The sequence below is a fragment of the Rhineura floridana genome, chromosome 6 (assembly GCF_030035675.1).
Source record: "Rhineura floridana isolate rRhiFlo1 chromosome 6, rRhiFlo1.hap2, whole genome shotgun sequence".
In the NCBI taxonomy this organism is placed as follows: Eukaryota; Metazoa; Chordata; class Lepidosauria; order Squamata; family Rhineuridae; genus Rhineura; species Rhineura floridana.
Genome location: NC_084485.1, coordinates 11,361,466 through 11,373,577, shown reverse-complemented (window position 1 = coordinate 11,373,577; position 12,112 = coordinate 11,361,466). Strand labels below are relative to the sequence as shown.

General features: G+C 46.1%; 1 protein-coding gene across 8 annotated transcripts in view; it reads right to left on the bottom strand.

The window, feature by feature from the left end:
- Nucleotides 1-1,298: 1,298 nt before the first annotated feature.
- LOC133387046 (peroxidasin homolog) overlaps nt 1,299-12,112 on the bottom strand; it is a 77,758-nt gene continuing 66,944 nt past the window's right edge. For all 8 annotated transcript variants that reach the window (XM_061630993.1, XM_061631000.1, XM_061630999.1 and 5 more), the window contains 5 exons: nt 11,195-11,403; nt 9,526-9,640; nt 9,069-9,162; nt 7,195-7,314; nt 1,299-5,337 (listed from right to left, as the gene is read on the bottom strand). In XM_061630993.1, the coding sequence (XP_061486977.1) occupies nt 7,216-7,314; nt 9,069-9,162; nt 9,526-9,640; nt 11,195-11,403 (517 nt within the window). In that variant the 3' untranslated portion in view covers nt 1,299-5,337; nt 7,195-7,215. The remainder of the gene's footprint in view (nt 5,338-7,194; nt 7,315-9,068; nt 9,163-9,525; nt 9,641-11,194; nt 11,404-12,112) is intronic.

Here is a 12,112-nt window from a genome sequence, read left to right as displayed (position 1 = left end):
TCTCTTTGGCATGGCTCCAGGTGCATCATTTACAAAATGCACATGTTCAAAGCAGAATTGGAGGGCAAATTGTAGGATTCTGCTTAAAGCCTAACTATTTTCCAATAATCCAATAAACTTGGTTTGGAGAGACATTTACAAGTGCTTTTACACATTCCCACCTGTTCTGATTTATGTCCACATGACTCTTATGAGCAGTATTACACATGCCCTGTACGGTCGCCATACATGCACACCTCTTCATAGATGTGCAGTATCATGGGCTCAGCAGTCCCTGGTAACCTATGGACTCTTGTAGGCTCTAAGGACTTTGAACAGGACTATGAATGAAGAATATATCATGCAAATTCCAGACATTCCCATGCATCATGGGCTTTGTAGTCTGTTGGAGACTATAAATCTCACAATGCAGTGTGAGGGTACATGCATGACTGGGAACATTTAAAAGCTGTGCAATATGTATTGTACAGTACATATGTTTCTGTGTGCATGCTTAAGTCACAGTTCAAAATGTACACCCCTCCCTGTTATGTTAGTTTTCCATGTGTAGGGAAATGTTGATGTGGGGAAACAAGTGATTTGCCACCTGCCTTTCTGAAAGCAATCTAGCCCTCTGAGAACTGTGTTGTATACTTTTTTTCCTGGCTCTAAGGGCTGGCTTTTACATAAACATTTGGTAGTCAGGTTCAGATAAGCAACTGGAGAAATATGTATGACACTTCCTTATTGAAGGGCGTATGTAAAAATTGCTACTCTTCTCTTTAAATTACATGTAAGTGGAGCCTGACCCATTCTGGCACGCAACTGATGGAAAAAAGTCCCATGAACAATGCAATCTTGTACATGTTTTCTCAAAAGCAAGTCACATGGTCTTTAATGGGATTTGTTTCCTTCTAAGCCTGACAGTGCAATCCTATCTGTGTCCACTCAGCAGCAGTCAGTCCCACTGAGTTTAGTAGGGCTTTCTCCCAGGAAAGTGAGGATAAGCCTAAAATCAACAAAAATGGTTAGCTGGAAAGAGATTAATATCCTACCTCTTGGAGGAGGTAAGATCATGGGAGGTTTTTTCCTGTTCTCGCAATAGCCCGTGCGTTTTCTAGGATGTCTGAGGATTATGGGGCTAAACCCTTAAACTAGTAAGTGTATAATTCACAGCATTAAGCTCTGTTTTGAGAAGTAATAATGTAATAGAGGTCAAGAGATTTACCTGAGATACATACACAGACACAAGTTTTTTTTAAATGTATAGCTTTATTTCCAAAAATGTAGAAATTTAGATTTTAAAGCTTTTCTCACTGAACACTTTCCTGCAGCCCAACTTTGGTACTTAAACAGGGTTTCTGACTCAAGCTGGTGGGGGCAGGAATCAGTGAGACGCTACATATAAAGGCTTTTCGGTTTGAAACATTGGCAGAAGCAAAAACCCATTCACCTTTGTGTGTGTGTGTGCTGTGCATAACAAATAAGTATGTGCAAAAAGAATAGTGTTATATCCTAGTGGCTTGGCCCATGTTTTTCTTGGGAAGAAGGAGCACCTGCCGTTTGCCAGCACACTGACTTACTCCACAGGCTTCCAAGAGGAAGTGACTGCATAATCTAAGAAGCTGCAGGGGCGTGACAGGAAGTAGGCCATGTTTGTACCAGGAAATTCTAAGACCACACAGTTCTCTTTGCCATGCCTCAGCCAGTCAGAGGAGTTTGTGGTAATGATCTACCTTCATAGCACTCCTATAGTGAGTGTTGCCAAAATTCAAGAATTTGTGCACATGTGCAAGAATCAAGCAGGTCCTTTTTCAGGGCCGGCACCAGCCTGCCCTGGCCCCCAGAACCCGCACTCATGCCCCACCTACTTACCTTTCCCTTGGTGAATGCTGCCTGCACTGTGCGCGCATGCTTGCCATCAACCAAGATGACAGCTGAGGCTTCCCTAGGGGGCTGATGCCTCCACCACCATCTTGGTTGCTGGCACGCATGCGTGCTATGCGTGTGCATCCCTGCCATCAACCAAGATGATAGCGGCAGGGGCATCAGCTCCTTAGGATAACCTCGGCCACCATCTTGGTTGATGGCAGGCTTCTGCCTGCAGCGCAGCCAGCATTTATATCAAGGGAGAGGTAGGTGGGGCATGTAGACGAGCGTCACATGCCTGCATGGCAGTAGCAGGGGTGCCTGGGAGCTCCTTCTCATAATCTGCAGCGGGGTCAGGAGACGATGCTGCCATGGATTGTGGAAGGGAGTGCTACCCACCCACCCTAAGGAGGGGCCCTTCAGGGGACCCAGGGGCCCTTGGCTGGGGCCAACCTAGCCGCCTTCTGGCACCGGCCTTGCCTTTTTCATATTAGGCCCCTTTCGCTCTCTTTCACAGATCTATGATTGTAAAGGGTTGCTTAGGGCAATGTAAGGTCAGGAAAAATTAGGGTCATGAATTCTCACCTCTCCAGTTGCAGTGTGGAGAAAAAGGCTCCCTTCCCTCTCAAGTAATCCTCATAACAGATGAGCAGCCTGCAGCCCCTGACCCCATCCAATGTGGCCTCCCATGCCTTCTGAACCGTCCCCATTCTTCTATCCCATCAGAATTCCTTCCTTCCTGTTTGTTCCTTCCCCTTTGTTCCCTCTTCAGATCATGTGTGGCAGGCACGCTAAAGTCAGAAACGAATTAGTCTTATTTGCTTTCCAGAAGAGCAGCTGTATTGCTCTGCAGTAATTAAAAAATATATATCTGTATTCTGTACACTTGAAAGTAACACCATCAAACCCAGAGTGGCATACTTCCTGCACTGGATTGGGAATTCTAATGTGGCAGTGATGAAGCAGGGCTATCTTTATGCTGGCTTAGTTAACCCAGTTCTGGACTATTCTGTTAGTTTGGAAGCAGCTGAGAAGTGCAGATTGATAATCTGGCAACATCTGGTGAAGGGTCCACTTTGTCTAATTGTAGAGGTGAATGTGGTTACCTTACCATTACTGTCCCTCCCTCCCTAATTGGTTTCATCTTTTAGTTGCAGTAGATAGATTACCATCCATGCATGGATCCTCTGCAACCAGCAATTAGACACAGAAGGCAAAATATTTTTTTTTCCATTTGCAGATGCACATGCCTCTTGAATTGCAGGGGAAGGTACATAGTAGGAAAATGTAAGGTAAACAGGAAAGAACAGATCAATACTCAGTGAGCTCAGTGCTGTCAGCACCTTTTCTTAGAATGCCCTTTAGCTCAATAGTCAAAAGCAATTACATGGGGGCATCATAAACTAACACAGGATTTAGTGTAGCACCAATTTAATTTTCTTTTTAAGAGCACCTCAAAATAGACAGAGCACCATAAATCAGATTCAAACCCTGGCTTTGTATTTCCAGCTTAAGCTTCAGACTGAATTTGTAGCTGTAATAAATACAGAGGATCTACATTGCATTCGTTCTTCAAATAGAGACCCTGCTAGCAGAATGCACATCCTGCCTCTTAGGTAGCACCTACGATACACACGTTAATCAATGTCACAGCTATGGCTTCTCTAAGGAGCAATGACAGTAGTTTTGAAATGATGCTTAGAGAGGTATAGTTCCCGTGGAAAATTACAAATTCACAGGGTTCTTTGTGGTAAACCACAACAACTTCAACAGTTTAACTCTGTAGTAATCATGACTTTAGGATGTGTTTGGCCCAGGGAATTCACATGCTTGCCTACCGGTTTTTAGGGCTATAAAGGAAGAAAGTAACTTGCTCATGCTCCTGAAGAACTGGGAATGATGCAGCAGAGGTGAAAATATCAGTCCCTCCTTGCCTCTGAATGCTTTCCTCTCAGGTTTCCTAATCACCTGTCTTCTGTAGCAGACCAGGACAGGCTGAGGGCACTTGCAGACGACCTTTTGACTGAGTATTCATCCAGATTTTATGTAGGGAGATTAGACTAGGGCTGCGTACTCATTACCGGCTTAAAACGCAGCTAGGTAATTCTTTTTGTTAATTTAGATGGAAGCTGGTTTGGGGAATATGCATCAAAGTGCAGTATTTCATAAGAAACTACAGGATAGGTATGGATTGTGGTTATTGTTGCGTGTAGACCGCTTCCCAAACCAGTGGTCGGAGTGCACTGGATGCAGAATAAACACAAGTGTGTACACATCTGAAGTTGGCTATTTAATGAGCGTTCACTCCAATTTGTTTGCAGAGATGCTAGATGATGTTGCATCAAACCAAACGTTATCCTACACTTTCTACTGCCTTTTCCTGTCTCTTTCCTTGTCACAGAAAGTCTGATCTTTTGGGAAAGCAGGCTTGTTGTGCAAGAGCTCCAAATCACCTTTAATTGTGCAACCTGAAGATGCCGTGTGCGAATGAATCACACTCCAAAAAGCAACTGTCTGGAAGAGCCTTTAGACTGGCTGGGCAGAGTGCCCAGCCCTTGGATGCAAATTGGATATGCATCAAAAAACAGTCTGTGGAGGTGCTTCCTTAATGAGAATCTTGCTTATCACGTGTTTTCCATGTGCCGCCTCATTAAAAGCCTCCTGGAATCGAAACGAGTGGATGTGCCTTTCATGGAAAGAGTAAAAGCAGCTGGAGGAACATAGCTGAAGGAGATGCAAGTTCACCGTCATCAGCGTAAGTAAGCCAAGCGTGGTTCCACACACGCAGGGGTTTGTCTCAGAGGTTCCCTGTAGTTTCAGAGTGACTGATGAGGAGGAGCAACTTAAGGAAGAGTTTGATCAACCTCTGTTCCCGGATGTGTTTTTCAACACAGGCAATTGCGCACCTGGAATGAGAGGGCGCTGCTTCCGAGTCATACGTGCCCTGCTTCGTTGCATGCTGCCATGGTAGGCTGTAGCTTGCTGATTTTCACACATCTGTCAAAGTTCTTCTTGATCCAATTGCTCAACAATTCGAATTTTTTTCATAGACACGTGGATGTAGCAGATATTGCCTTTGCTCGGGCCCCAGGGTGGTCTTTGGCTTCTGAAGATGGTGCTTCACAACGGTGCCTCTGCAAAAGGTTGAGCTGGATGGGATGGCTTGGAAAAACGGAAGAAGATCTTCCTGAAGTGTCGTTTTTTGTTCTGAAGCAGCACCCACCACTCTTAGCCAAGTGCTTTGGATAGGAATTGCTGTCCTGGGAAATTCTGGAAGGTTGCCGATCTGGCTCTCAAAAAAGGACAGTGTAGAAGTTCAAGCAGAGGATTCTGTGGTTTCTCATTGGAGTGGATAAGGGGTCCGGAGATGCACGGCCGGGATTTGATGGAACCTGGATGATGCTGACAGGTGTGGGCTCCTTTGAAGGAAAACAGGCTTTTCTTGGGGAAAACTACAAGTGCACCTTGTTGACAATGACTTGAAACAGCCTGAGAAGATAAAGCAGAGAATGGGTGCATTATAAACTTAAGTCGGGAAGATCTTTTCAGAGCAGTTGGTGCAATACATCCTTGCCATACACATGGTCTGGTTCCTTGCAGAATGGAAAAATCGATTTGTGTGTGTTCCATCTGTGCTGAAGCTGACAGCCAGAACTTTTGTAGTGGGGAGGCCCACAGGAACCCTAAATACAAGGTTATACTTTCCAAGATTACAGTTAATTCAGTTAAATCCCAATATATTTATTGGAAGAGGCCTTGATATGAGTTGGGAATATCTCCTGCCTGAAACCCTGGAGAGCTGCTGCCAGTCAGTGCAGACAGTGCTGAGCTAGACAGACAAATGGTCTGAGCCAGTTTAAGGCTTTGAGACCTATATGGTGAAAAATGGGATATAAATTTTTAAAATAAAATAAATAAATAATAAGGCAGCTTCCTATGTTCCCACATTAAGTAATGTTAATAAAATAACTTTTTTTAAAAAGTGTTACAAGCCCCTGAGTGCTTGTCATCCAAGCCAGTGCTTTTATACTTATTGGCCAGAACTCAAAGATGGAACCAATGCACCTTGCAGGTGCAGAAACAAGGGGAAGGGGAATAGCTTCACAGTCTCAGGCACTCTTGCAAAGAAAGAGCATCATTTCTAAAGTTCCCCTCTGCCAGATGTATATGCCTCAGTTCTGACACAGAGGCAGAAACAGCAGCTGCAAACAGGCTGTCAAGTCCAGGACACATCTGAAGCATGTGGGGGTAGGGAAGGGAAAGACTGATGTATGAGCCAATATTGGACCCACTGACCTGCATGTCTGCCATTTGAATTGGGAAGCTACACACTTAACAGTAGGGGAATACAGCTTTAAGAGAGGAACAGGCTGTGAATTTTTTTTTTTTATGTTACATCTGTCTTCTTCACCCATGTCTTCCAGGGAAAGGGTGAGAAACAGAAGTGGAACACAAGTAAGCTACAGCAGAAGCTGCTCTTGAACATCCAGGCTCTTCTGGAGACTTTGGGCTCGTTCACATGGTGACTTACTGTGCGATTGGTGCTACTTGCATCCCCGTTTAATCTGCATGGTTCACACGACGTTGCAGGCAATCAGCAGCTATCACACAGTTTTCCCGTATCCCATCCAATTATAATGGGAAAAGGAAAGGAAAAACCGTCTCAGCTTGTGTAGGTGCTTTGCCTCGATGTTGTTTTAGTAGGTGGGCTCTCTTATGCCCCATTGCCGGTTCCCTTTCTCTCTGCCACCTGCAAAAGCTGTGGCAGCTGCTACCTACTTTGCCTTTTACACACTCCTTCCTCTATTCAGTTTCATACCATTTCATGTCAATTGCACCCCCACTCTCTCCAGGCTTCAGCAGTGAGAGGTGTGCAATTGACAAGAAACAATGCAACTGACAAAAAAACCCCTTCTCCATTAGCAATATCTATACTCCGAAGGGAGTAAACATGTAAAATAGGGGCAGGGCCACAAGGAAACAGCGATACTAAACCTTTCCAGAGGAACGCCTACTTGTGTGAAAGGAAAGCAGTGGATTTGAAGGTAGGAAGGGTGAACCTTGCAAATCTATCGCGATGGCAAAAGCTACATCTTTACTGTGAAGTTCAGCCCCCCTGTGAATGAACCCTTTCCCATGACCTCATCAAAATCTAAGAAAAGCCTGCTGGATCTGGCCAAAGGGGGTGCATCTAGTCCAGTATCCTGTTCTCACAAAGGCCAGCCAGATACCCATGGGAACCCTGCAAGCAGGACATGAGCTCAGGAGCACTCTCCCCTCCTGCGGTTTCCAGCAACTGGTATTCAGAAACACCCCCCCCTTCAGCGTGGACTGTCCCCTCCTCACATTAGAACCACGCAGAGTGGGTCATCGTTTCCTCCACTTTGCTCCACTCTTCTGGTGCCAGCCATATTTGGCAGCGGTGCTTCTTTGATGTAGTCTCAGCTGACCTTCTAAGCCATTGACCTGACAGCAAAGGCAACAAGAGGATGCATGAACAGATTGGCGATGGCATTCAAAGATGGGATTCAATGGACTGGGATGGGGAACTTAGAGCCCTCTTGATGCTATTGGACTACAACTCCCTGACCAACGGCCATGCAGGCTGGGGCTGATGGGAGTTGGGGTTCAAGGGCATCTGGGGAGCAACAGGTTCCCCAACCTTACAACAGAGGCACACTGATCAACACCAGTAAGAGCTCGTTCAGAGCTTGGAAAAGTTACTTTTTTGAACTACAACTCCCATCAGCCCAATCCAGTGGCCATGCTGGCTGGAGCTGATGGGAGTTGTAGTTCAAAAAAGTAACTTTTCCAAGCTCTGAGCTCGTTTAGCATTTAGAGGTTCAATATGGCAGAGGTAGGGAGCCTTTTTCAGCCTGAGGTCCACATTCCCTGCTGGACAACCTTCTGGGGGCCACATGCCTGTGGTGGGTGGAGACAGAGGAAGAAGTGGGTGGTGCAATGAATGTAAATGTTACCTCTGTACAGTAAGCTAGTTTCTACATGCACTCGCATGCCCCTCTCTATCCTCCATCCAGACAAGCCAGAGGCATGATCAATGTTTAAGGACATGTTGTTGTTGTTATGTGCCTTCAAGTCGTAGCGGTCTCCCATCCAAGTACTAACCAGGCCTGACCCTGCTTAGCTTCCGAGATCAGACAACATTGGGAGTGTTCAGGGTAGTATGGCCATAGGCATGGACACATTACAGCCAGGCAAAACCATGCAAGGTGGATGTGAAGCAGGGCCAGTGAGGGGCATGGTCTGGGATAGGGGCTGCAGCTGGTTTGGGGAGAATTCTGAGGGCCAGGTAGGCCTGGAAGGCCACATTTGGGCCCTAGGCCCAAAGTTACCCATCCTTGCAATAAGGATTCAGACAAAATTGAAAATGTTTCTGGCCCAAATTAGATGTGATGCTGTGTGTGCGCGTGCGTGCCAGACCGCCTATGTATGCCTTTTTCTTGCACCTAATATCACTTCCAGTATCAGAACCTTTGCTGAGAAAAGCAGTTTCCTCTTAAAAAAAAACCCACCCCTATCCCGTCTATTTTTGGGGCGGTAGATCCAGATTTAAATAAAGAGATCTCCTGCCATCACATTTGTTTTTGTCCTCAAAGAAGAGGGGGAAAGTCCTATCTTTTTTGGGGAAAGCGGGTTTGTTGTACAAGACTTCCCACTCAACTGTAATTCTGCAACCTGAATTTGTCATTATGTGACTGAGTCCCACCCAAAAGTGGCAACAGTCTGGAAGCATCCTGATGCATTCATACAGACTTTTTTCAGCTCCGAAGAGGATTCTACTACCTCTAAGGCTCACAGGTAAGAGGTTATTCAATACGTTAGCTGGGCAACAGGACTGCCCTAAGATATTTTCTTGCTTTAGGTTAAGACACTTCCTCCACCATTCCACATACAGAAGCTGACTGGACTGGCAGGTGAATCCTACTTCAACAGTGGCCATGGGACAACATCCTCCCCTAATTTAGGGGGCACAGAACAGTCTGTGGGGCACACAGCTCTGTCCTCCAGTAGTCTGGGAGGATAGCCAAGATGGCTGCCACTGTTGCCCTTCCAGTATCCGCTGCCTGAGGTGGCTGCCTCAGTCTGATTAAAGATAGGGCCAGCCCTGCTGAGCAACCTCAATATTTCAAGGACTTGTTGACTTTGACACAGAGGGTGCTACATTCTGATCCCAGGACATTCCCAGCTACATAGCCTACCTGTTTCTGGAGAGAAGAGATGGCTTGTTCAAGTTCATTCACTAATGACTCGAGATCCTCCTCTGAGGGGTGGTTCTGAGAAGTTCCCTCTGCCCTGCAAGAAGTGGTAGGAAATATAAGTGGGGCTTCATTTGAGGGGTGTTTCCAGGTGAGGGCTCGCTCTTGCTACAAGGTAAAAGGGTACAGCAGTTGTGCAGGATAGCTAAGTGCCGTTCTTCAGATTTTGAATGCCCACTGCACGATGGCCAAATCATCTCCCCACCCCAGGAAGCACAAGAATATGTGGACTGGCTTGCTGGATGGGTCCAGTGTACAAGGTCCAAAAACACACCTCGGACATCTGCCTCCTTTGCAAATGATTTGCATGCAGTCTGGCACATAATTATTGGAATGGGGTGCAGCTCCAACGTTTTATGCAGTAACAAAAAAGAGAGAGAGACTCATAAGGGCATGACACCTTGGATCTCCGGGCTTGGCCGTGGAGGGGTTTTCTTCTGGGTAGCTGAAGCCAGAAGACCTTTTGCTTCGGAACTGTTGAGAGAGAGCCCTAAACTGTCCCCTTGTCCTGCAATCTGGAAGGGAAGAGAAAGGTATAAATGTGAAGGCAGTAGGGTTTGAAAGGCTCGGAAACATACGCCCCCATATTTATCCTATTAGTATTCCACATTCTATTGAAGAGGAAAGCCAAACCTGGAGCCTTATTGTACCTCTCTAGTAATCTACTTACAAATGTTCAGATTGACCATGTGCGATGGATGTACACGCGTACAGAAGTAAACACACAGGCAGGCGGTCCTAGTCACTCACACACAACACAACAATACCCTGCAATCCTAAAACAGCCACCGTCACCAAGATCTAAGCTGCTCTCCTGCACCCGCATTCAGGAGCAAACTAGGGATGGAAGGACCTGGCAATCTCAGCTCCTCATTTTTCCAGTCTCAGTTATCCACATTTCTGCAGCAATTTGCAATTTGTTTTGGTTTTTTTTAAAAAAAAATCCGCATGAACATTCTTCAGCATTTTAGTGCGAATTTCTCTTAACGCACATTTTTGTAGGCAGATTTGACTAATACGATGCATTTTTGTATGTTATTTTCAGGAATATATTCTATGCACACTTTCCCGTGTTGGGTTTGAAGATAAAGAATCCTGAGTAGAGAGAGCAAGAGGGGACTTGAACTTGGCCATCAATACATTAGCACCTGGACAGCAGACTGAGCAGGCACATGGGATCACCTGGCCACAGTCTTCCCCACTATTGGTGCATCTTATTTCCATTTAGATTATAATAATTACTACTACTGGTGATCACTTGTGACTAAGATTGTCTTCCAAAATAAGGTTGGTTGGAAGATGCCTGTGCATGAATTTGCTTTATTTGGGGAGATCGGCGCACAACGATCAACACACAATCTTGACAGAAAAAGGCTTTGATCCAATGGCATGGATACCAAGACGACTGGAAGTCTTTTATCTGCTGCAGACTTCATCTGCCTTCACAGCCGTTGTAACGTACACATTGTTATTCTCCGCCTGTTCTGCCATTGAGGACATTCTTGGATTGTTCTTTGTCTGGTTCCTCTCCCCTGGCATTACCGCCATGGGTGACCCTGCTGGGAGTACATGACTCCTGACGGCATCGCTCACAGGGTTCATTGGAACACACAAGCCCACTCACCACTACAAGGTGATGATCCAGCGAGGATTACATTTATAATAATTAGGTGGTATTCAATGAACGTGTCCTGCCAGCACAAGGGTTACCATCAGCTCAACATGACTTGCCCCCCCTCTCCTCCCCTTGCATGTGTCCCATGCCCTCTCCAAATCTGCTCCAGATGGTCGAGGGAACTCTCAGAACAGATTTAGGGGGTTCATTTGTTTATTTATTATTAGATTTATATCCCACCCTGCCTTCCAGTAGGAGTCCAGGGTGGCATGTGGGGTGGAGAGGAGAAGTTCTGCTACGGTAGTGGTCAACCTTGAGCTTACAGGATCCTGACTTAGAGCTACAGTAGGTTGATAACAACTGCTTATTTCTAAATGTGCATATAACTCTAACCCAGACTTTTACTTTAGATGTTATTGCACACCCTCCGGGCTCCAAGTCCCCAACCCCTTACCTTCACAGCAGTCCTGCCACAGGCGCAGATCCACTTCTGGGATTTCATCACAGCTGGCCATGCCCTGTGGGTAGGCTGCCACCCGGAAGACATCCTTCTGGAGCTGCCCAATGTGGTCGCTGTTGTCGCAGATGATCCCGGCGAGGGACGCTTGCTTTATCTGCGTGAGCTGGGCAGCGGTGAGCACACCGGGATTCTCGTACCAAAACCTGATGAGGAATTGTGCACAAGAACATCAGCGGCTGACCTGTTAACAACAAACAAGGCATGCAAGGCCAAGCCAGGGACTCTGTGGCCCTCCGGGTGTTGTTAGACTATAACTCCCATCATCTCTGACCATTGGCCATGCTATAGCTGGGGCTGATGGGAGTTGGGAGCCCAAGAACATACAGAGGGTCTCAGATTCCCCAACTCTGCTGTAGGGGCTTGTACACTTGACATATTAGGGCTGATTGATATGTGCTACTTCATCATAGCACAAGGAGCAAGTGACTACATTCATGTGTGAATGAGCTCTCCCAGATTAATCACTATAGAGGAACCTTTTCACACCACCCAGGGTCGACTTAAACAATGGAGACAATTCACACATTCAGGGAGCCAGTTGGAAGTGAGGATAGATCAAGTGATCTGTGTGTGAATCAACAAGCCAAATTACACAATCCCCTGAGAGCGTTGCTGCAGTTTCTGCCATACAAAGTAAGACAAGCCTGATCCCATTAAATGCTTTGTGTGAATGTGTGCACATGAGGGCATGTGCAACATTGTGCAGAGATGTGGCCCTGGTATCCTTGGTAGATTTGCGGTAGGGATGGAAAGATCTGTCAGTTTGGTCCTCTCAGTTTCTCATTTTTCCAGTCCTAAATTCTCCACATTTATTTATTTAATTTATTAGTCACCCATCTCGCTGGTTGTTCA